The following is a 26,413-nucleotide window of genomic DNA, read 5'->3' as shown; positions in this document are numbered from 1 at the left end:
AAGTTGGTATGTGTTAGTCTGTAAAAGGGCTAGAATTTTATAGCAAAAGTATTAAACTATTATAGTTGTAAATGTAGATTTTTTAAAAGTTTTATTTCAAAGTGCACTTAGTTATACTGGGATTGAGGAAGAAAATGGGAAGCATATGATTTTGAATCTAAGCAGCATATAAACAAGTACTTCTATAGGCAAATAAAAAAATCAAGTCAACATATGCCACAGATATTCAGATTATTAGTCATCATATGGAAAATAAGAGTAAGAAACAAATGCCAAAAATGAAATTGGTAGCATGTTAGAATTTTTACTCTCTTTAAACATTTAACAAAATCCACTGGGGTGCTCTTTAATATATATAACTTTGCAAAATACACGTTATACTCCATTCCCTGAAGAAACATACCTGTTATTGGAGAGATAAGGTATATTATTTTTTTACCAATTAACAGACTGTCAAAGCTTATCATTTTTTTAACAATTAACAGACTTTCAAAGCTTATTATTTCCATATGATTCAGCTTCAAACAAGCTGTACTAAAAACTGAAAATAAAGAAAAAAATATTTTGAGTATCCACTGTGGGCCAAGTCCCTATTTGCAAGGTAAACCCAAAGAAGCCAAACAAAGGCACTGAAAACTGAACTGACGCTGTGACAAACCATCATTGCAGAAAATGATACAGAATTTGCACTCTGAAGGTCAGCTGATTGCATGTAAAAACATAAAATAAATATCTTCCATATGATTCTAACAGAAGCCACAGTCATTCTTTGGATTAAAAATATGTCAAATACAATTTAAATGACCAAAAAAGAACTTTCTCAAGGAAGCAGATAACCCACAGATGCCAATCTTATGATGACACAGATGTTCAAATTTTAAGAAAAAGACCTTGATGCAGCTATTATAACTGATCTATGAGGTGAAGATAAACACCAAATGAGTGGGATGATGTGTGTATTAGTTGCTCAGTCATGTCCGACTCTCTGCAACCCTATGAAGAGTACCCCACCAGGCTCCTCTGTCCAGGGGATTCTCCAGGCAAGAATAATGGAGTAGGAGGCCATTTCTTCACTTCCTGCCATAAGGGTGGTGTCATCTGTATATCTGAGGTTATTGATATTTCTCCCAGCCATCTTATTTCAGCTTGTGCTTCAGCCAACCTGGCATTTGTGCTCTGTATATAAGTTAAATAAACAGGGTGACAATATACAGCCTTGATGATTCCCTTCCCAATGTGGAACCAGTCTTTTGTTCCATGTTCAATTCTAAATGTTGCTTCCTGACTTTCATACAAATTTCACAAGAGGCAGGTCAGATGGTCTGTATTCCCATCTCTAAGAATTTTCCACGGTTTGTTATGATCCACACAGTCAAAGGCTTTTGATGTAGTCAATAAAGCAAATGTAGATGTGTTTCATTTTTTTTTAGTTCTCTTGTTTTTCTATGATTCAGTGGGTGTTGGTAATTTGATTTCTGGTTCCTCTGCCTTTTATAAACCCAGCTTGTATATCTGGAAGTTCTGAGTTCACATATTGTTGAAGCCTGGCTTGGAGAATTTTGAGCATTACTTTGCTAGCATGTGAGATGAGTGCAATTGTGCTTTAGTTTGAGCATTCTTTGGCATTGCCTTTCTTTGGGATTGGAATGAAAACTGACCTTTTCCAGTCCTGTGGCCACTGCTGAGTTTTCCAAATTTGCTGGCATATTGAATGTAGCACTTTCACAGCATCATCTTTCAGGATTTGAAAATGCTCAACTGGAATTCCATCACCTCTACTAGCTTTGTTCATAGTGCTGTTTTCTAAGGCCCACTTGACTTCATATTCCAGAATGTCTGGCTCTAGGTGAGTGATCACACCATCGTAATTTTCTGGGTAGTGAAGATCTTTTTTGTACAGTTCTTCTGTGTATTGCCACGTCTTCTTATATCTTCTGCTTCTGTTAGGTCCATATCATTTCTGTCCTTTCTTGTGCCCATCTTTGCATGAAATGTTTCCTTGGTATCTCTAATTTTCTTGAAGAGATCTCTGGTCTTCCCCATTCTATTGTTTTACTCTATTTCTTTGTATTGATCACTTAGGAAGGTTTTCTTATCTCTCTTGCTATTCTTTGGAACTCTGCATTCAGATGGGTATATCTTTCCATTTCTCCTTTGCCTTTAGCTTCTCTTCTCTTCTCAGCTATTTGTAAAGCCTCCCCAGTCATTTTGCCTTTTTGTATTCCTTTTTCTTGGGGATGGTCTTGATCACTACCTCCTGTACAATGTCATGAATCTCTGTCCATCATTCCTCAGGCACTCTGTGTATCAAATCTAATCCCTCGAATCTATTTGACACCTCCACTATATAATCATAAGGGACTTGATTTAGGTCATATCTGAATGGTCTAGTAGTTTTCCCTATTTGTGTCAATTTAAGTCTGAATTTGGCACTAAGGAGTTCATGATCTGAGCCACAGTCAACTCACAGTCTTGTTTTTGCTGACTGTATAGAGTTTCTCCATCTGTGGCTGCAAAGAATATAATCAATCTGATTTCAGTATTGACCATCTGGTGATGTGCAATGTCATCTCTGTGTTGTTTGGATGAGGCTGTTTGCTATGACCAGTGCGTTCTCTTGGCAGAACTCTGTTAGCCTTTGCCCTGCTTCATTCTGTTCTCTAAGGCCAAACTTGCTGTTACTCCAGGTATTTCTTGACTTCCTAACTTTTGCATTCCAGGGCTTCCCTGGTGGCTCATAGGATAAAGCATCTGCCTCCAATGTGGGAGACCTGGGTTCGATCCCTGGGTCAGGAAGATCCCCTGGAGAAGGAAATGGTAACCCACTCCAGTATTCTCGCCTGGAGAATCCCATGGACAGAGAAGCCTGGTAGGCTACAGTCTATGGGTTCGCAAAGAGTCGGACACGACTGAGTGACTTCACTTTCCCCTATAATGAAAAGGACTTTTGGGTGTTAGTTCTAGAAGATCTTGGAGGTCTTCATAGAACCGTTCAACTTCAGCTTCTTTGGCATTAGTGGTTGGGACATAGAATTGGATTATACCGTGATACTGAATGGTTAGGCTTGGTAACGAACAGAGATCATTCTGATATTTTTGAGATTGCACCCAAGTACTACATTTCAGACTCTTTCATTGACTGTGATGGTTACTCCATTTCATCTAAGGGAATTTAATCCACCCAGTGTGGTCCATTTTAATTCACTGATTCCTAAAATGTCGATGTTCACTCTTACCATCTTCTGTTTGACCACTTCCTATTTACCTTGATTCATGGGCTTAACATTCCAGGTTCCTATGCGATATTGTTCTTTATAGCATTGGACTTTACCCTCACCAGCAGTCACATATACAACTGGGCATTGTTTTCACTTTGGCTCCATCTTTTCATTCTTTCTAGAGTTATTTCTCCACTTTTCTCCAGTGCACATCGGGCACCTACTGACCTGGGGTGTTCATATTTGAGTGTCATATCTTTTTGTCTTTTCATGCTGTTCATGGGGTTTTTAAGGCAAGAATACTGAAGTGGTTTGCCATTCCCTTCGCTAGTGGACCATGTTTGGTGAGAACTCTCCACTATGACCCATCTGTCCTGGGTGGCCCTACACGGCATAGATCATAGTTTCACTGAGTTAGACAAGGCTGTGGTCCATGTTGTAAGTTTGGTTAGTTTTCTGTGATTGTGGTTTTCACTCTGTCTGCCCTCTGACGGATAAAGAAAGTCACAGTAAAGCCAAAGAGCAGAATGGTGATGACAAAGCAAAGATTCAGTAAATTTAAAATTAGATAAATAGAAATTCAATCTAAAGAAGAGAGAAAAAAATTGTGAAAAATAATGAACAGAACCTCAAGGAACTATGAAACAATATGAACAGTTCTAATATATATCACATTGGTATCTCAGAAGGCAAGGAGAATAAACAAGTGCAGAAAATATCTGAAGAAATAACAGCCAAAGATTTTCCAAATTTTGTGAATGACAAATTTACAGATTCAAGAAGACTGGTGAATGAATTTTATAAACATTTGAAGAATTTATAAAATGAAAAACACAAATACATTTTAAATAAAAAATATGCAAGTAAAATGTATTAATATAATGTTTAACGTTTGGAAGAGTTAGCACATGGAAGATGTTCAGTTCAGTTCAGTTCAGTCACTCAGTCATGTCCAACTCTGCAACACCATGGACCGCAACACGCCAAGCCTCTCTGTTCATCACCAACTCTAGGAGTTTACACAAACTCATGTCCATTGAGTCGGTGATGCCATCCAACTATCTCATCCATTGTTGTCCCCTTCTTCTCCTGCCTTCAATCATTTCCAGAATCAGGGTCGTTTCAAATGAGTCAGCTCTTTGCATCAGGTGACCAAAGTTTTGGAATTTCAGCTTCAACATCAGTTCTTCCAATGAAATTCAGGATTGATTTCCTTTAGGATGGTCTGGATGGATCTCCTTGAAGTCCACGGGACTCTCAAGAGTCTTCTCCAACACCACAGTTCAAAAGGATCAATTCTCGGGTGCTCAGCTTTATTTATATTCCAATTCTCGCATCCATACATGACTCCTGGAAAAACTATAGCTTGGACTACATGGACCTTTGCTGGTAAAGTAATGCCTCTGCTTTTAATATGCATCTAGGTTGGTCATAACTTTCCGTCTAAGGAGTAAGTGTCTTAATTTCATGGCTGCAGTCACCATCAGCAGTGATTTTGGAGCCCAAAAAATAAAGTCTGACACTGTTTCCATTGTTTCCCCATCTATTTGCCATGAAGTGATGGGACCAGATGCCATGATCTTAGTTTTCAGAACCGAGCTTTAAGCCAACCTTTTCACTCTCCTCTTTCACTTTCATCAAGAGGCTCTTTAGTTCTTCTTCATTTTCTGCCATAAGAGTGGTGTCATCTGCATATGTGAGGTTATTGATATTTCTCCCAGCAATCTTGATTCCAGCTTGTGCTTCATCCAGCCCAGCATTTCTCATGATGTACTCTGGATATAAGTTAAATAAGCAGGGTGACAATATACAGCCTTGACATACTCCTTTTCCTATTTGGAACCAGTCTGTTGTTCCATGTCCAGTTCTAACTGTTGCTTGCTGACCTCCATACAGATTTCTCAACAGGCAGGTCAGGTGGTCTGGTATTCCCAGTTCTTTCAGAATTTTCCAGTTTGTTGTGATCCACACAGTCAAAACTTTGGCATAGTCAATAATGCAGAAATAGATGTTTTTCTGGAACTCTCTTGCTTTCTCAATGATCCAGTGGATGTTGGCAATTTGATCTCTGGTTCCTCTGCCTTTTCTAAAACTAGCTTGAACATCTGGAAGTGCACGGTTCACATATTGCTGAAGCCTGGCTTGGAGAATTTTGAGCATTACTTTACTAGTGTGTGAGATGAGTGCAATTTGTGCAGTAGTTTGAGAATTCTTTGGCATTTGCCTTTCTTTGGGACTAGAATGAAAACTGATCCTTTCCAGTCCTGTGGCCACTGCTAAGTTTTCCAAATCTGTTGGCATATTGAATGCAGCACTTTCACAACATCATCTTTCAGGATTTGAAATAGTTCAACTGTAATTGCATCACCTCCATTAGCTTTGTTCGTAGTGATGCTTTCTAAGGCCCACTTGACTTCACGTTCCAGGATGACTGGTTCTAGGTGAGTGATCAAACCATGGTGATTATCTGGGTCATGATGCTCTTTTTTGTACAGTTCTTCTATGTATTTTTGCCACCTCTTCTTAATATCTTCTGCTTCTGTTAGGTCCATACCATTTCTGTCCTTTATCAAGCCCATCTTTGCATGAAATGTTCCCTTGGTATCTCTAATTTTCTTGAAGAGATCTCTAGTCTTTCCCCTTCTATTGTTTTCCTATATTACTTTTCACTGATCATTGAAGAAGGCTTTCTTATCTTTCCTAGCTATTCTTTGGAATTCTGCATTCAGATCGGTATATCTTTCCTTTTCTCCTTTGCTTTTTGCTTCTCTTCTTTTCTCAGCCCTTTTAAGGCTTCCTCAGATAACTATTTTGCTTTTTTGCATTTTCTTTTCTTGAGGATGGTCTCAATCCATGTCTCCTGTACAATGTCATGAACCTCCATCCATAGTTCATCAGGCACTCTATCTATCAGATCTAGTCCCTTAAATCTATTTCTCACTTCCACTGTATAATCATAAGGGATTTGATTTAGGTCATATCTGAATTGTCTAGTGGTTTTTCCTACTTTCTTCAACTTAAGTCTGAATTTGGAAATAATGTATTCATGATCTGATCCACAATCAGCTCCCAGTCTTGTTTTTTCTGACTGTATAGAGCTTTCCATCTTTGGCTGCAAAGAATATAATCAATCCAATTTTGGTGTTGACCATCTCATGATGTCCACATGTAGAGTCTTCTCTTATGTTGTTGCAAGAGGGTGTTTCCATGACCAGTCTGTTCTCTTGACAAAACTCTATTAGCCTTTGCCCTGCTTCATTCTGTACTCCAAGGCCAAATTTGCCTGTTACTCCAGGTGTTTCTTGACTTCCTACTTTTGCATTCCAGTCTCCTATAATGAAAAGGACATCTTTTTTGGGTCTAAAAGGTCTTGTAGGTCTTCATAGAACCGTTCAATCAGCTTCTTCAGCATTACTGGTTGGGACATAGACTTGGATTACTGTTATATTGAATGGTTGCCTTGGAAATGAACAGAGATCATTCTGTCATTTTTGAAATTGCATCCAAGTACTGCATTTTGGACTCTTTTGTTGACTATGATGGCTACTCCATTTCTTCTAAGGAATTCTTGCCCATAGTAGTAGATATAATGGTCATCTGAGTTAAATTCACCCCTTCTAGTCCATTTTAGCTTGCTGAATTCCTAAAATGTCAACATTCACTCTTTCCGTCTCCTGTTTGACCACTTCCAGTTTGCCTTGATTCATGGACCTAACATTCCAGGTTCCTATCCAATATTGCTCTTTGCAATATCAGACCTTGTTTCTATCACCAGTCTCATCCACAACTGAGTGCTATTTTTGCTTTGGCTCCGTCTCTTCATTCTTTCTGGAGTTATTTCTCCAATTGAAGATGCTAGTTCTTAACAAAATGATGTGTAAATTCAGTGTAAACCCTGTTAAAATCCCAGCAAGATTTTTAAAATAAATATGGGCAAGCTTATCTTCAAATTTATGTGGAAACACAAATGAATTAGAATGGCTTAAACAATATTGAAAAGGAAACATCAAGCCAGAGAAATCGCACCACCTATTTTTAAGACATAATCAATATCTACAACAATCAATACAGCATATGATATAAGAGGAATAAAGTGTAAATCAATGGAACAGGATAAGGAGACCACACATAGACCCAAGCAAGTAAGACAAGCTTCTTTTGAAATGATCATTCAAAAGCAACTCAGTAGAAGAAGAATAACATTTTTATAAAATTGTGCTGGAACAACTGGACAACAGTGACCAAAAATCCATTTGAACCTTATACCTTGTACAAAAATTAAACAGAATCACAGATAAATCTAAATGTAAAGCCATAAAACCTTTAGAAGAAAACATAGGGGAAATCTTTGAGACCCAGAGTTAAGTGCCAAATTCCTAGACATGACACAAAAGGCACTATTCATAAAAGAAAATAGCTGATATATTTGGTTTCATTAATATTTAAAACCTTTTAATCTACCCAAGACCCTGTTAAGAGAATGAGAAGACAAGCCACCAACTGGGAGAAAATATTTGCAAATTACATATCCAACAACTAACTCACATCTAAAACATACAAATAACACTCTGGATAAAAAGAAAATACTCTAATTTTTATATGGGCAAAAGACTTACATAGGTAATCCAAAAAAGACATGCAAATGACATCTACATAAAAAGATGTTCAGCATCACAAACCACTAGGGTAATGAATATTTAAACAGCCACAGGAGTCTACCACATACCTACTAAAGGCTCTTAAAAATACCTATACTATCAAATACTGGTGAGGATGCAGGGAAACTACACTTCTCATACATTAGTGGGAATATAAAAATGGTTCAACCACTATGGAAATTAGCCTACAGTTGTTTTAAGAAGATAACACATTTACCATCTAACCAAACAATAATATTCTCAGGAATTTATACTAGAAAGATGAAAACATGTTCACATAAAACCTGCACACTAATGTCATAGAAGCTTTATTTCCAATCCCAATAACTTGAAATAACCCAAATGCCTTTAAACGTATAACACATTTAACTGTTCCTCATCATACAATGGAATACTCCTCAGCAATAAAAGTAATAAATGATATATGCAATTTGGCTCATAAATTTGGCTCAATATTATAGGAATCAGGCTTAGCTGAAAATGCCAGTCTCAAAAGTTTACATACTATATGATTCATTTTGTATAAAATTCTTGGAATAAAAGAAAAAAAAAGAGTGCACAGCTATTTCCAGAAGTTAACTGCTTTGTGGGACAGAACATTTATGTACCATAACTTCAGTTATGGACATACAAAAATCAACATGTGTAAAACATAGCCTTATACACAAAAACATGCAAAATGTGAGTACTTAAAAAACAGTGAAATCTGAGTAAGGTCTGTTCTGTAGTCTGATTTATCATATTGTTCTCATCAGTCCCCTTATTTGATAATGTACTAGAATTATGTTGGGGAAGATGCGTGATGCGTACAGGGGACCCCTCTGGACTGTGGACTGTTTTTGAAACTTCTTGTGCGTTTATAATTTTTACAAAATCCAAAAGATTTTTTTAAAAAGCTTAGCTCAACTAGTATCAAACAACATAAATTTAAAAGAAAAAAAAGAATCCTACTATACACATCACAATCATAGAAGCTTTATTTCCAATCCCAGTAACTTGAAATAACCCAAATGCCTTTAAACGTATAACACATTTAACTGTTTCACATCATACAATGGAATACTCCTCAGCAATAAAAGTAATAAACAATATATGCAATTTGGCTCATAAATTTACCTATGAGCATCAGTACATGCAGATGCTCATAGGTAAAGAAACCAAATTTCAAAAGTGAATGATAAATTATTTTGCTATTTATGTCAGAGGCTATGTTGGGTTCATTTATCCATGTCTTCTTACTCTCACTATCTCCATCATTTTAGGTATTATGATCTCTGTTTTCAAGATGGAGAGCAGACTCTGAAAACACTCAAAGTTGCTAACCAGCAATAAGGGATTTACCAGGCCTAATGTACTGAAGTCCATTTTGTCCAAATAAGTAATTTTGTTTATATGCCCATACATTTTCAATGCACCTTCTTAATTAATCAAGGGCATCATATACATACTGAGTATAATTTTATCCCTTATTGTTTCCATATAAAATCAGAGGAATGTAATATGTTACTCCTTTCTGGAATGTATCATTTCAATTATTAAAATGGAAGAAATTATCATGTTGAAGCTAATTTGTATCAATAAAGGTACATTAGGTTACAAACAGCAGTAAATGTCTCAGGCTACCTGAGGCAAACCAAGAATCTGCTGAATGGTTAGTGGGGATGCTTAATAAATAAAAAAAAAAACACAGGTAAAACAGCCAGGCCTTTCAAAAAAAGAGGAACTGAAGCAAGTCCGGTAGTAGAGGCTCATGGGCCTTAATGTGAGTTGCAAAGGAAAACCCACCACTAACCACCACAAACTCTTCTATTTTGATTTCTCCAAGTTATTAGTGCAGATTGATCCAACATAGACTAATATTTACCACTAGGTCAATCAGGGAAGCCAATCAGTGAAGTAATGACTTCATTTGGCTAGCTTGATTTGCCCTCATATTTGTTCTGAAGGCAGAGCCTCTTATCAAGGGAAGAAAGAAAATCGTTGGCAGATCAAAGCAAAAGCAACTTAACCCATCTCTTGTCTTCTATGAACTTATACACACACAGGTATACATAAAGTTGTTATACATATTATTTAATTATGCAATCTCAAGCTTTAATAATTTCAGTAGGGTAAAAGCTACAAATAATGAAGAGCATCATTTGAAAGTCGAACTAATAATATTTTAATTTCCCTTTTCCTATATAGTTTTGTGAATTTTCCATAATACTTTTTAAATTTTTATGTTTTGTTTCTGCCCTTATGATTGAAGATGCTGGAGTAACAAAGAAAGATTAACATTAATTTTTGAAAGTGCAAAAAATTATCCATGTAAATCACATACAAATATTTAAACATACAAATTACATCTTCCAAAAATTTGTAGCTTTTACAGCTCTAAAGTTATTAAGCTTAAAACTGAATTATGACCTGAATATACACATATTGATTGTCTCCGATGATTTTTACACATTTCATCATTTCTAATATAAGAAGTGTTTGTGCACGTATACCTACGTAAGTCCAGAGAAGCCAAGGGGGGTGTTTTAATTGCCTTGGGCTTTGTACAGTAGCTTTTCCTCTCTCAATAGTAAGAATGTCTGTCTTTCAGCCAAGTAACCGTGCAAGTGAGTATGTAAAAGGGAGATATGAGGAAAAGTTTATGTTCATTTAAAGAAAAAGATACGGAAAAATAACTTCTAGATAAATGCATGGACATGAGTACATGGGAGAAGGGGTATTACAGTGTGTGCTAAATTCAGCAGTGTCCATACTTGTTTGCATCATGTATGTGTTCATGGATTTGTATGCAGGGGAAGGTAATAAAATTGGAGTTAAGGACAATTATCCGGGCTAGAGAACAAGGCTATCAGCCAGGTGTTCAAGCCCTGTTTTATGTGAACATTTTCTCCAGAGTTTGGCATCACATTTACCAGAACAACTGAAAGGAGCCACAGAGAATCAGGTACATAAGCCTTCCGGCCAACCTCACCTTGATACTATGGTGTTCACAGGGACTGCTGGGCTCTCATGAGATCATAGGAATGTGCTGGACATCATCGTTTGAAATCTTCAGGCCACTGGGTCTGTGTCACTGTATGAAAAATGAATCAGAGAAGGGAATCCACTCAGTGAAGAAAGCAGCTTTTCATACTTAAGTGACAAGTGTTTATTGTCACTATGGTGACAAAATTGTTGTCACAATATTAAATTAAAATATTGCCTCAATATTTCCTGCATGATATAGAAAATTGAGGAAAATTGATAGGTTCCATTCTAATTGTGACTTTTGGAGCATGAGAGAAGAGTTCTTCATTTATTCCATTAACTAAAAAGACACACTCTCATTTACTGTAGTATGAACCTGGCTTTGCAGCTTTGTCTGTATTCAATTCCTCTGCTGTTCAATTAGAATAACATGATTGATACTGTAACAAAGAATAAGATATAAGAAAATGACCCTTCATAAAAAGATATGGAGGTCCTCCAGGAAGCAATGCATTAAATTAAGTTGTCAAAAATGGTTCATGGCATAAGTGTCAGTGATATCTGACACTTTTGAAGAGACAGCCAGAACTACTGGCTCATAGTATACAAGAAGGGAAACTTTTTCCAGAAAAAAAAATAAATTAAAAAAGGATTTGATTAGTTGTTTATTTCAAGTAGTTACACCTCCTCAGTAGTCCCCTCCCAGGTATGAAATCACTAGATAGATACTGAGATCTCACACCCAGAGAAAGGGTAGAACCATGACGGGCCTGCACATCAACCCTTGCTCAGGATAGAAGGTCTGCCTCTGTTCTACTCTGTGCCTTCTGGGAGGGAGGCAGGCCAGGGAATAAACCTAGAGGGACGGGACACTGGTGACCTCTGGTTTATCTAGGAATATTTGGCCAGGTCTTCTCTGCCCTGCTGAACTGCTTGCCATTCAGTCACTCAGTCATGTCTGACTCTTTGTGATCCCATGGACTGCAGCACAACAGGCTTCGCTATCCTTCACTGCCTCCTGGAGTTTACTCAGGCTTATATTGAGTCGGTGATGCCATCCAACCATCTCATCCTCTGTGGCCCCCTTCTCCTCTTGCCCGCAATCTTTCCCAGCATCAGGGTCTTTTCCAGTGAGTAGCAGAATTGCTAGTTGGGTATTTTGTCCTATCCCTTCCAAGGGAGTGGACAGGAGACATTCTCACCAATTTGTCATCAACCAAATATTCCACAATATTCCACAAGCAAAGACAGCCAGGAAATCAAACCAGTCAATCCTAAAGGAAATCAACCCTGAATATTCATTGGAAGGACTGATGCTGAAGCTGAAGCTCCCCAGTATTTGGCCACCTGATGTGAACAGCCAACCCACTGGAAAAGAAATTGATGTTGGGAAAGATTGAGGGCAGGAGGAGATGGGGGTGACAGAGTATGAGATGGTTGGATGGCATCATTGACTCAAGGGACATGAGTTTAGTGTCCCAGACTATCCAGGAGATACTGAAAGACAGGGAAGCCTGGCATGCTTCAGTCCATGAGGTTGTAAAGAGTCATATATTACTGAATAACTAAACAAAAAAATATTCCACTTCCAAGAATATATTATTCTGAAGGAAATTATTCATTACAGTGATTATGGGACTTTGGGAGGCATCGCTGGTGGATGCCACCTTTTCTCAGAATCCTGCCTCCTAAATATTCTTGACATGATCTCTTACCCCTCCAGTTCTCACCCCTTCTGTGATTAGTCCATAGCAGTTTCAGTTTCGTCCTTTTCTCACTTGTAGTGGTGGAGATGATATACTGTTGTTCATTTTTCTTTAGTTTGCTTAAGGACATCTTGCTCTTCTGTATGGTGATATCTGCCTTCCTCTCCACTCTCCTCAGGAGAGCAGTGGATAATATTAGAATGGGTTCTCTGCTCTTTGGGTGGTGTGCTGACAAATATGTATAAACAAAGGTAGGTACGATGGCTGCTTAGAGATGAAGCCTCCTCAATAGAGGCTGGCCTCTTTCATTCCCTCTCTTTTTAGGGGTGAGAATCAGTGTCTTTGCATGAGTATGTCTTCATGCCAAAATGTTTTTCTTTGTGGCAACCAGATGTGGCCGTCTTGATCTTCTTCCTCCTCCTCCTGTTTTTCCCTTTTCTGTTTCGCTTTCGCTTTAGCCAAGCCAAGGCAAGATGGAAAGCATAGCAGCTAAAGCCCTCACTGATCCCATGTTCCACGTGCTTCTGAAGGTCCTGTAAGCTGGGGAAGATCCGGTAGCAGCTCATGCACTGGAAGCCACTGTCCAGGGCTGCCAGCCATTCAGGTGTCTTGGCCCTGGAACATTCCTCCAAAGCTCGAGGTTCTGGTGGGCTTTTAGCCCTCTCCCTTTCATCTTTGGCTTGGGTATCCAAACTGGATTCATTGTCAGCCAGGAGCTCCATTGTAGTCACTTGAGAGGGGGTGAATGTTGTATGGATTTTTTCAGGAGAGGTCATTTCTTCCATCTGTATCTTCTTTGTGGGGGACTCCAGTCCTTCCTCTGTATCCTGTAAGGAAGCCACACCCTTTTTCGTTTGAACGTGCATGTAGTAAATTTTCATGACTCTTTTCTTTTTCGTATGTACTGATGACGACGGCTTATTATTATGAACCAAATTAAATGGAGAAGAGACTTGTGGGCAAGGGGAAGAAGTCTCTCCTAGCTCCAAATCCAGGACTGGAGGCATCTCAGTGGATCCAAGACAAGTAACATCTTGACGTGATTGTTGGACTCCTAGGAAAGAAAATTTCAAACATAAGAAAACTAGGATCAAGTATGTGAAGTCTATAGAAGTTGGTGCACTGGGACGACCCAGAGGGATGGTACAGGGAGGAAGGAGGGAGGGGGGTTCAGGATGGAGAACACGTGTATACCTGTGGCGGATTCATGTTGATGTATGGCAAAACCAATACAGTATTGTAAAGTAATTAATCCCCAATTAAAATAAATAAATTTATATAAAAAAAATAGAGCCAAAAAAAAAAAAAAAAGAAGTTGAGATGGCCGTGAAAATACTTCTCTCTGGGCATGTGGAGTGAAAGTGCATAATATGGGATATTTCAGAATGCTGTGTGTGGCATTTTATATTTGGACTTCATGTATGCTATAAATATCTGGGAATGAGGGTATGATGTATGTATGTTCTGGGGCATACATGGCATTTCTAATGGTGAAAGGGGATGGTCAATGGGTGTCTATGTGTGGTATGCGGTGTTTCAGTATGCATAAACAAGTTCAAGAGTGGTACATGTTCTTATTGTGAGATGATAAGACTCTGAGGAAGTGTATGTGACTTCTCAGAATCTGTCTTTCTAGGAAGGACTGAAGGTTTTGTGGGTGAAGTGGTGATTAGATTAGCAAGACTGTGTATGAAAGTGTATTCCCTTCAGGACAGAAGAATTTTCTTGAGTTTGACCTAGCATATAGTGAGTTAAAAGAGGTCATATGTGTAAAGGGATGTGAATTATTTATGGGATCAGCATGTAAAGATGAATCTGAAAATGACTGGGTGAAAGAATGAGGTATAAATGTATAGCTGTGTAATGCTATTAGAGAATGGAAAAGATGGAAGGAGGAATGAAGTTATGTGTATCTGAGAGCAAAAGAGAAAGGAGAAACAGGGCCATACTTGGTATGAAGGACTGTGTGCATGCTGTTTGAGTGGGTATGAGGACATGAGTTTGTGCTGATCTAAGGGGGAAGGTTCTGATTAAGTTCCCATGTGCATATCAGCACTGCCCCCTACCTCACTCACTCATATGAACCCTGGGATAGGGTTCATATGATGAAAATCAGTGCTGAGAAACTATCTTATTCTTCAAGGCACACTCCCTATTTTTCCCTTGGCACAGACTTCAGTTCTAGTCCCTCTGCCCTGACTTTTCTTGTTTTCAAAGAGGAAGTAAAGTAAATAGGGATTAGGCTAAGCAATTCAACCGCACCCCCTTTCCAAGCTCAGAGTCCACCTTTGCAGCTTCCTTACCATCCTCATCAGAAATGACAAGCTCGCGTTCAGAGGAGACACAAGAGAAATATCCTGTGGAGGCAGAGGAAGTTTCTCCTATTATCTGACTGCAGGCTGGGACCATCACAAATGATTCCGGCTGAGGAGGATCCTCCTGAGTCTTCCAGGATTCTATGAGATTGAATTAAAATTTAAAAAAATGAGAAGTGACATTTTCTGGGATCTGTGTCCTTTGAATGGATATTACATGTTAAACATTTCTACCACACATGAGTCTTGCTTTCATAGATATTGGGGTGACTATCCTCGGAGAAGGCAATGGCACCCCACTCTAGTACTCTTGCCTGGAAAATCCCATGGACAGAGGAGCCTGGAAGGCTGCAGTCCATGGGGTCGCTGAGGGTTGGATACCACTGAGCGACTTCACTTTCACTTTTCACTTTCATGCATTGGAGAAGGAAACGGCAACCCACTCCAGTGTTCTTGCCTGGAGAATCCCAGGGATGGGGGAGCCTAGTGGGCTGCCATCTATGGGGTCGCACAGAGTTGGACACGACTGAAGTGACTTAGCAGCATCCTGTGTGAAACTCCACTTACTCCAAAATGTAAATAAACAACTATCAAAATGGTGTGAGTGGTGTGTGTCAGGGATGTTGTGTATCTTGTATATGATATTTCTAGAGATGTATATAGAACATCAAAAACTTAGGCCCATGCCTGAAATACAGTATATAGTCATGAAAATTTGGATATTATTAAGTCAATTTTCCTCATCAGAAATTATTCCATTGGGGATACAGGATACATGTTTTTAATTATTCTGCATATATCCCTATATTTACATTGAAATGTATATTGATATACATATATCTCTGATACACACACATACATATATATATATGGAAAGAGAGACAGATACATATAGATATTGTAAATTAAAGAATGTCTCTCGCTATTTAACCCTACAAGGATTAGGCCATTAGCCACTGCAGTTGCTGACCTTTAACGTATCCTAAAAGGAGTTCACAGTGGAGATCAGAAAAGAGACACTCTGTGCTGCAGGTCCTCACAAAGTTATTTTAATAACAAAATTTTACAAACCCAGTGTCTTGCATCTTCTTATACCTAGAAAAGCACTAAAATCATTCATAGAGATATGCGCTCCTCACGACTAGTAGCAACCCTCTTGTGACAGGAAGAAACTTTTTACCAAGATGTGTGTTTGACATTTATGTATCCTCTTCACCAAAAGCACATACATAATGACCATCCTCCACCTCTCCCTCAGAGTTATCTGTCTCCTGATCTATAGTTCTCACGAAGGCCCCAGGAAAACAATTCATATGCTATCAGTTGTTGTGCTTTTTTACTTTCTGTCAACAATGTCATTTTTGTTTCAGAGTTCCCTAGGAATTGACCATGGTGTTGCTGTTGCTGTTAAGTTGCTTGAGTCGTGTCCAACTCTGTGTGACCCCATAGATAGCTGCCCACCAGGCTTCCCCGTCCCTGGGATTCTCCAGGCAAGAACGCTGGAGTGGGTTGCCATTTCCTTCTCCAATGCATGAAAGTGAAAATTGAAAGTGAAGTCATTCAGTCGTGTCCAACTCTTAGCGACCCCATGGACTGAAGCCTACCAGGCTCCTCTGCCATGGGATTTTCCGGACAAGAGTACTGGAGTGGGGTGCCATTGCCTTCTCTGGGCCATGGTGTTGGAGATGTTCAAATGAAGACTTCATAGACTATGAACAACTTCATAGACTTGCCCTAGACTCCTAAAAATGCATTCGTACATTTCTCTTCAGTTTGTAACCTTTCCATTCATATCCTTTAAGAATCTCTTTCAAAGAAGACAAGGGACACCTATGTGGTACATTTCTTCCCACTGATCAGAAACAGAGACCTTAAGCACCCATTGGGAAAATGGGTTAACAATGGCCATGATTGGCTTCTCTGCTGGATCAGTTGGTAAAGAATCTGCCTGCGATGTGGGAGACCTGGGTTGGATCCCTGGGTTGGGAAGATTCCCCTGGAGAAGGGAAAGGCTACCTACTCCAGTATTCTGGCCTGGGAATTCCATCGACTGTACAATCCATAGGGTTGCAAAGAGTCAGACATGACTGAGTGGCTTTCACTTTCACTTTTCATGGCCATGGTTGAGCAAAGGAGCTCAGTTCCAATTCTAGACCATCAGTGCTGACCCACTGCCCTGATTCCTTCTCAGCACCTCCTCTTTCCCACACCTATACCACTATGAATAAGTCTGTCTACAGAAGAGGCACAGGAGATGTCATCTCAGTCTGAATCCTCTGCTGTCTGTCTGTGGCCACGGTCAAACTCCAGACAGCAGTTTCTTCTTCTGAGCTCATGATATGTACAATAACACACATGACACTTATCATCATGAAATTTATGGTCTAGTTTTTTTCCGAAGTTCTAAAATCCAGGTATGCAAATATATTTGCTGGAATCATATGGCTGATTGCCTATGAGTGGCCTATACTATTTCCTTCACTTTATGAGAGGCTCCATTTCTTGGATGTTGTCAGGTACGTGTTGTTATTCCTACTCTATTTATCAGAAGAATAAATTCAGTGTATGTACATAAGTAAAGCACATCAGATTGTCAGCTATGGATGATCATATAAAAATCTTATTGCTTCCTGAAAGAGTTAGAATTCACAGAAAATAATCTACTGACATCTATTTCTACTCCCCAGCTCTATCTTTCACTTATTTGTTCTTGTAGAACCTTACTCAGAGACCTGAGTTGCCAGAACTTTGGGGGAACTGCTGGGTCCTAAGGTTGAGTAGGAGACTGCAGCAGGATATTCAGGATTGAGTCTGGACTTTTAACTCCCAACATTGGCTACAGCTCCCTTCTCAGGAATTAACTTGGTCATCAAATAACAGGTCATCACTTGGCCAGTGATGTGACCTCTGCTGACAGGGCTCTGACTCAGCTTTTCATTTATACTCACCATAATCATAGCCCATCTTGAAACCTCATCAATTTACAGATGAATTCTAGGTTCTTGGAATTTCCCCAAATAAAATTTGTATTTCTTAAATCACCTCTATCTATCAATGATCTAAACATATCAAAAATATACCCAGTCACTTTTCTTACTTCCTCTTAATCTAAGTTTCCAATGGAAAGGACTATACCTTTAAATATACAAGCTTCAGCAAATAGGTAAATTCTTGTTCCAGATAAAATAACAACACATTAAATCACTCCCTCTGTTTAAAAGTTTTAATTAAGATTACAACAGAATTTTTATTTCTCAAATAAATCTACTTTGTCTCTTAGGTCACTGAGGATGTCTGGTGGGTCATGTTAGTGTGGGAATGGGAAAATATGGTGTGTATGCTATAATTTTTAGAATTGCCTTGTATGTCCTATTGAGCACAGTTTATCTTTTTCAACAATTTTGCATAGTGAATGTGGGGATGAGATGGTCATTGTATGTGAAAGTAGCATGAGTATGATGTATTGGTCACACTGCAACAGATGGTGATCGCAGCCATGAAATTAAAAGACACTTGACCCTTGAAATAAAAGCTATGACAAACCTAGACAGTATATTAAAAAACAGAGACATTACTTTGCTGACAAAGGTCCATCTAGTCAAAACTATAGTTTTCCTAGTAGTCATGTATGGACGTGAAAGTTGAACCATAAAGAAAGCTGAGCACTGAAGAATTAATGCTTTTGAATGGCAGTGTTGGAGAGGACTCTTGAGAGTCCCCTGGACTGCAAGGAAAAGGGACTGATGCTGAGGCTGAAGCTCTAATACTTTGCCCACGTGATGTGAAGACCCGACTCATTGGACAAGACCCTGATTCTGGGAAAGACTGAAGGCAGGAGGAGAAGGGGACAACAGAGGATGAGATGGTTGGGTGGCATTACTGACTTAATGGACATGAGCTTGAGCAAACTCCGGGAGATTGTAAAGGACAGGGAAGCCTGGCATGCTGCAGTCCATGGGGTCACAGACAGTCAGACACAACTGAGTGACTGAACAACAAAGGCAGTACGTCTCTCCTGTATCATGAATGATCTATGTGTCATGTACTGTTAAAGATCAAGTAGTTATCTATCTGTTTGATTTATATGAGAGAGTGTGTAGGTATGAGTAATTTTGTGAATCCTGCCGAGACCATCAAAGTGTTACACACTGACCATATGAAGGATACATGTGAGGGAGATCATGTGAGCCCCTAGGTTGTGGAATTATCTGAAGGGATTAAGGAACTGGGAACAGACAGGAACTTTAGAAGGTATCATATGATCCTTTGAATAATACTTTATTTTTCATAGCTTTTGACTTTAAAAAGTCTTAATTTCACCCCTTTTTGGTTGAAGAGTGACTGTTTCTTAAGCACACTATTTTACACTGTTGACATTAGGTTTTTATTTCTATCATCTGAATTACTATAAGAAGCTTAAAGTCTGACAATATCATCATTCCTGTGTAATTATTCTGTATTCCTCTCTAGTTTTGTTAAGGTCTTTGCTACTGGGATTCTGATTTTGTGGTACAGTGTACCAAGGTACGGATTTTTCTTTTTCCTATTCTGTAATGAGCTTTCTAATAATGTTTGATTCCCAAGGATTTAGGTCTTTCATCAGTTCTGAAAAGTGCTTAGCCATCATCCCTTTGATTATCTGTCTTATTCTCTTTGTTTTACTCATAAAATTTTATTCAGAAACCTCAATACATCACATTTTCACTTTTTACCCTCTTTTGTCTGAATCCTTCCTTTATAACTCCATCTATTTCTCTGACTTATATTGTAGGTAATCCTTCAGCTCTCTCATCCTGTTCATCAGTTTTCATCCATGTCTAATTTGCTGTTTCACTCATATACATATTTTATAAGTTTTAGAACAACATTTTTTAAATTTCTAACACTACTATTTGGCTACTTTGTAATTTTTTTTTTTTCTTGATTGGGTTTTGTATTCTTACAGTTTTAATAATTTTGAACATTGTTAGTTACTATTCTTACAACATTGTTCAATTAAATTATATTTATGGTTAAAACTTGCTGTTCATATTAGAATCTACCTTAGAGTTATATTTTATAGTTTTAGAGTGTGAGCTCATTTTCAGCAAGTCATTATCTATAGGACTCTTCAATGTGGTGGACTAACAATCCAGAACTCTTACATTTTCTACTGTCGGATAGTACCAGTGTATTATAAGCAACAATTTAGTATTATATTAATCCTTCACTCTGAGGTTTAACTAATTATATAACAATTGTGGACATTGTGCCTTGATAAATGACATTTTCCCCCTAAAGATATGCACAGGGTTCCTCACCTACCTCCCAAAAAAGTGAAAAGTATTTTTGATGAGTTCCTATGATGGAACACAGAGACCTAGACTCCCAAATAAGAGAGAAAGAAAGGACTATGACTGGATCTCAAGTACATCATTCCCCCAGGGGCTATGTAGAAATGTTGAGCTGCATTCCTATAGATATGCTCAAACACCCATTGCTCTGATCTGCCTAGACTCTAACATTCTTCCTTTATCCTTACCAGCAAAGAAGGGAGTATAAAAAGAGGAGTCACAGGACAAGTATTCTGATTCAGAGGACATGTCTCTTTCTTCATGGTTCAGGGCATTGGACTCCAGAGAGTACACTGATGGTAGATCATATTCATGTAATTTTGAGATTTCTAGAACAGGGAATAAAAGTCATAAGATTATTAGTTCCATTCTGTTCTTATACATTCTTCTCCCTAATCTACTTTCCCCACCAACTCCATGGAGATAATTATTTGTATTGAATCTTTAACATGGGTGGAGAATTGCCATATTTCAGTAATCTGTGCTTCCATCTGGCTCCTGACAGCAAAGCACCACATATTCATTAACCTTGGTTAAGATTTTTGGTATCATTTATCTCCCTCTATATTTACCTATGGATTTTATCTCATAGAGATGTACAATCTCAAATGAAACAGTAGGCAAGTTTTTTAAAATTAACTATACTCAATTATTTTGTCACTGTTTCAACATTAACCAACCTCAGTGCCATTGGTTAATGTGCATGTGTGCTAAGTCACCTTAGGCATGTCAGACTCTTTGTGATCCTGTGGAGTGTAGCCCGCAGGCTCCTATGTCCATGCGATTCTTCCGGCAAGAATACTGAAGTGGGTTGCCAGGAGCTCCTCTAGGGGATCTTACTTATTCAGGGAGGGAACTTGCATCTCTTAGTCTCTTGCACTGGCAGGCAGATTCTTTACCACTAGTATGACCTGAGAAGACTGGTGGCTTCATTTCAGTTCAGTAGCTCAGTTGTGTCTGACCCTTTATGACGCCATGGACTGCACCACACCAGTCCTCCCTATCCATCACCAACTCCCAGAGTTTATTCAAATTCATGTTCACTGAGTCAGTGATGCAATGCAACCATCTCATCCTTTGTCATCCCCTTCACCTCCTGCCTTCAATCTTTCCCAGCATCAGGGTCTTTTTCAAATGAGACAGCTCTTCACATGAGACAACTTCACAAAGTATTGAAGTTTCAGCTTTAACATCAGTCCTTCCAATGAATATTCAGGACTGATTTACTTTAGGATGGACTGGTTGGATCTCCTTGCAGTGCAAGGGACTCTCAAAAGTCTTCTCCAACACCACAGTTCAAAAGCATAAATTCTTTGGCACTCACCTTTCTTTATAGTCCAACTCTCACATCCATACATGACCACTGGAAAAACCATAGCCTTGACTAGACATAACTTGTTGGTAAAGTAATGTCTCTACTTTTTAATATGCTGTCCAGGTTGGTCATAACTTCCTTCCAAGGAGCAAGCATCTTTTAATTTAATGGCTGCAGTCATCACCTGCAGTGATTCTGGAGACTCAAAAAAGAAAGTCTGTCACTGTTTCCATTGTTTCCCCATCTATTTCCCATGAAGTCATGGGACTGGATGCCATGAGCTTAGTTTTCTGAATGTTGAGTTTTAAGTCAACTTTTTCAGTCTCCTCTTTCACTTTCATCAAGAGGCTCTTTAGTTCTTCTTCACTTTCTGCCATAAGGGTGGTGTCATCTGCATATCTGAGGCTATTGATATTTCTCCTGGTAATCTTGATTCCAGCTTGTGCTTCATTTAGCTCAGCGTTTCTCATGATGTACTCTGCAGGTAAGTTAAAAAGTAGGGTGTCAGTATACAGCCTTGATGTATTCCTTTTTCTATTTGGAACCAGTCTGTTGTTCCATGTCCAGTTCTAACTGTTGCTTCCTGACCTGCATACAGATTTCTCAAGAGGCAGGTCAGGTGGTCTGGTATTCTATCACTTTCAGAATTTTCCACAGTTTATTGTGATCTACAGAGTCAAAGTCTTTGGCATATTCAATAAAGCAGAAGTAGATGTTTTTTCTGGAACTCTCTTGCTTTCTCAATGATCCAGCAGATGTTGGCAATTTGATCTCTGGTTCCTCTGCCTTTTCTAAAACCAGCTTGAACATCAGGAAGTTCACGGTTCACATATTGCTGAAGCCTGGCTTGGGGAATTCTGAGCATTACTTTACTAGCGTGCGAGATGAGTGCAATTGTGTGGTAGTTTGAGAATTATTTGGCATTCCCTTTCTTTGGGACTAGAATGAAAACTGACCTTTTCTAGTCCTGTGGCCACCACTGAGTTACCAAATTTGCTGGCTTATTGAGTGTAGCACTTTCGCAGCATCATCTTTCAGGATTAGAAATAGCTCAACTGGAATTCCATCACCTTCACTCACTTTGTTCATAGTGATGCTTCCTAAGGCCCATTTGACTTCACATTCCAGGATGTCTGGCTCTAGATGAGTAATCACACCATCGAGATTATCTGGGTTGTGAAGATCTTTTTTGTACAGTTCTGTGTATTCTTGCCACTTCTTAATATCTTCTGCTTCTGTTAGGTCCATACCATTTCTGTCCTTTATTGTGCCCATCTTTTCATGAAATGTTCCCTTGGTATCTCTAATTTTCTTGAAGAGATCTCTAGTCTTTCCCATTCTATTATTTTGCTCTATTTCTTTGCACTGATCACTGAGGAAGGCTTTCTTATCTCTCCTTGCTATTCTTTGGAACTCTGCATTCAAATGGGTATATCTTTCTTTTTCTCCTTTGCTTCTTGCTTCTCTTCTTTTCACAGCTATCTGTAAGTCCTCCTCAGACAGCCATTATTCCTTTTTGCATTTCTTTTTCTTGGGGATGGTTCTGATCCCTGTTTCCTATGCAATGTCATGAACGTCCATCCATAGTTCATCAGGTATTCTATCAGATCTAATCCTTTAAATCTATTTCTCACTTCCACTGTGTAATTGTAAGGGGTTTGATTTAGGTATACCTTAATGGTCTAGTGGTTTTCCCTACTTTCTTCAATTTAAGTCTGAGTTTGGCTTAAGAAGTTCATGATCTGAGCCACAGTCAGCTCCTGGACTTGTTTTCACTGTCTGTATAGAGCTTTTCCATCTGTGGCTGCAAAGAATATAATCAATCTGATTTCGGTGTTGGCCATCTGGTGATGTCCATGTGTAGAGTCTTCTCTGGTGTTGTTGGAAGAGGGTGTTTGCTATGACCAGTGTGTTCTCTTGGCAAAACTCTGTTAGCCTTTGCTGTGCTTCATTCTCTGCTCCAAGGCCAAATTGCCTGTTACTCCAGGTGTTTCTTGACTTCCTACTTTTGCATTCCAGTCCCCTATAATGAAAAGGACATCTTTTTTTGGGTGTTAGTTCTAGAAGGTCTTGTAGGTCTTCATAGAACCATTCAACTTTGCTTCTTCAGCATTACTGGTCAGGGCATAGACTTGGATTATTGTGATATTGAATAGTTTGCCTTCAAAATGAACAGAGATCATTCTGTCGTTCTTGAGATTGCATCCTAGTACTGCATTTCTGACTCTTGTTGACTGTGATGGCTACTCTGTTTCTTCTAAGGGATTCCTGCCCACAGTAGTAGATATAATGGTCATCTGAGTTAAATTCATCCATTCCAGTCCATTTTAGCTCACTGATTCCTAAAATGTCGACGTTCACTCTTTCTATCTCCTGTTTGACCACTTCCAGTTTACCTTGATTCATGGACCTAACATTCCAGGTTCCAATGCAATATTGCTTAGCAGTTTAACTCTCAAGTATTTGCCAACCAGAAATATGCTATAAGGGCAAAATATATATAATATAATACAATATAATATTCACATCACTGTTTATAGTAGCCCTAGAATGAAAAGCACCCAAATGCTTCAATGGAAGATATACATCAAGAATAAAGAAACTAAAATCCCAGGCAACAAGAAGTTCACAAATACAGAAATGAGTGAAACCAGTCACAAAGTATAAATTGTACACTTTTATTTACATGATTTAAAAAAAATAAAGATAATTAGTCTAGAATTTTAGAAGTCAGAAAAATTATCACTCTTTGTACCTACCAGGATAAAAATAGAGCACAGAGACTTTGGGTGCATGTGGAATATTATAAGGAAATGAATGATGAGGACAGCTAGTGCAGATGGGTCTGTATATGGATGACTGTGCGAACCCTGGATGTGATGGATGTGATGTGGACCTGAACTAGATGACCTCATCCCAAGACTAGATCTTGAGGATAACACTACGTTTTGCCTGTTTTATTCATTTTTATTTGGAAAATGACTGATTTACAATGTTGTGTTGGGTTCTGCTATATGACAATGTAAATCAGCTATAAGTATACATATGTCCTCTCCCCCCTGAACCTCCTTCCCACTTTCCACCACATTCTAGCCCTCTATGTTGTCACAGAGCACAGGTTTGAGCTCCCTGTGTTATACAGCATCTTCTCACTAGTATCTATTTTACATATGGTAATATATATGTTTCAATGCTGCTCTCTCAATTCGTCCCACCCTCTACCTTCCCCCTCTGCGCCCACAAGTATGTCCTCTGTTGACATCTCTACTGCTGCCCTGCAAACAGGTTCATCAGTACTGTTTTCTAGATACTATATATATATATATATATACATTAATATATGATATTTGTTTTTCTCTTTGACTTACTTCACTCTGTGTAACAGGCTCTAGGTTCATATACCTCACTAGAACCAACTCACGTTCATTCCTTTCTATGGCTAAGTAATACTAAATGCACACACATAAATATACATATACCACAATTTCTTTATCCAGTCACCTGTCAATGGACACCTAGGTTGCTTCCATGTCCTAGCTACTGTAAATATTAATGCAATAAACACTTGGAGGTACATGTGTATTTTTGAATTGTGATTTTCTCAGGGTATATGCCCAGTAGTAAGATTGCTGGGTCATATGATAGCTTTATTCTTAGTGTTTTCAGTTCTCTAGAGTGCCTGTATCAATTTACACTCCCACCAACTGTACAAGAGAGTTTCCTTTTCTCCACACCCTCTCCAGCATTTATTGTTACTAGATTTTTTTGATGTTGGCCATTCTGACCTGTGTGAGGTGATATCTCATTGCAGATTTGACTTGCATTTCTCTAATAATGAATGATGTTGAACACTTTTTCATGTGTTTATTGATCATTTGTATGTCTTCTTTAGAGAAATGTCCATTTGTCTGTTTTAAACTGTTACTGCTTTCACAGCTTCCTCATTATGTAACATGCCCTTGGAAATATTAAATTCCTTTCATGGGTATGAGCTATCGCTCAAAGCTTTAGGGTAGGCTCCAATTTGTCTTTCTCCTCTCGTTGAGCAATGATTACTTCTCACAGTAGTTACCTGTCTACTGTGAACCTCCTTAGTAACCAGAACTATTTCAATTTCTCTTCCCCTCCCCTTTTTTAAAAGAAAGAGTCCAACTTGCTCTTCAAGTCAACCATTTGCTTTAATGGTGTTTTGCGTGTGTTGTGTGGATTTTTTTTTCCTTAAAAGAATTCTTTTATGAGTAAATTCTATATGACTTTATTCTCTCAACCCTGCATAACCAGATTTAATGTTTAAATATTTTCCCCAATTTTCCCCTCTACTTTATCAGTCACACTTTCTTCTTCATTAACAAGAGAAAGTACTATTGGAAAATGTATAAGAACATGACTTATTTAACCCTCAGTCTTAGGTAGAAGTCAAATACAAGGAAAAATATTTTTGAAAAAAATTATACTAATCAACCACTACATATGTGACAGTAACTCAAGAGTGATATGGTATAGGTAGCTTAAGTCCAAAGCAGCAGAGACAAAGACCTGATCATCTAACATTTCTCTTTAGTCTCAGACCACCTGGAGTCCCAGAAAGACCAGCTTACATGCATCTTCCTCTCCCTCTTTCCCTTCCTCCCTCACCACAAATAGGAAATGTTTCCCTTCTTTCTTCAGAATGCAGTTCCCTATGCTCAGTAAATAGGCTTAACACATACCTCTTGACATCTTTGCAAGCCTAGAGGAGTATATTGTTTCCACGTTTCCTTTTTTGTTTCTCTTTCATGGTTCAACTCTTTGGAGAGTGATTCAAATCAGGTAACTTTCTTCCTGAAATTCTGCAGCCAGAGTCAGCTGATAATGACAAAGAATCAAATTAGTACATTCAAGAACAACTCATTTGAAAGTCT

General features: G+C 38.5%; 1 protein-coding gene across 1 annotated transcript; it reads right to left on the bottom strand.

The window, feature by feature from the left end:
* Nucleotides 1–12,869: 12,869 nt before the first annotated feature.
* On the bottom strand, nucleotides 12,870–26,413 carry LOC113896326 (protein FAM170A-like). Its single transcript, XM_027548556.1, has 4 exons — nucleotides 26,222–26,413; nucleotides 20,386–20,526; nucleotides 14,853–15,005; nucleotides 12,870–13,603 (listed from the first exon to the last, which is right to left on the bottom strand). The coding sequence occupies exons 1-4, from the start codon at nucleotides 26,229–26,231 to the stop codon at nucleotides 12,870–12,872; spliced, it is 1,038 nt and encodes a 345-aa protein (XP_027404357.1). The 5' UTR covers nucleotides 26,232–26,413.

The sequence above is a fragment of the Bos indicus x Bos taurus genome, chromosome 7 (genome assembly GCF_003369695.1).
Source record: "Bos indicus x Bos taurus breed Angus x Brahman F1 hybrid chromosome 7, Bos_hybrid_MaternalHap_v2.0, whole genome shotgun sequence".
Taxonomy (NCBI): domain Eukaryota; kingdom Metazoa; phylum Chordata; class Mammalia; order Artiodactyla; family Bovidae; genus Bos; species Bos indicus x Bos taurus.
This window is presented reverse-complemented; position numbering and strand designations above follow the sequence as displayed.

Coding starts and splice junctions, on each gene's coding strand:
- LOC113896326 (XM_027548556.1), bottom strand. Junction 15,006..20,385: donor TTATACTCCCTTCTTTGCTG/GTAAGGATAAAG, acceptor TCAATCTCATAG/AATCCTGGAAGACTCAGGAG. Junction 13,604..14,852: donor TGTCATTTCTGATGAGGATG/GTAAGGAAGCTG, acceptor TTTCTTTCCTAG/GAGTCCAACAATCACGTCAA.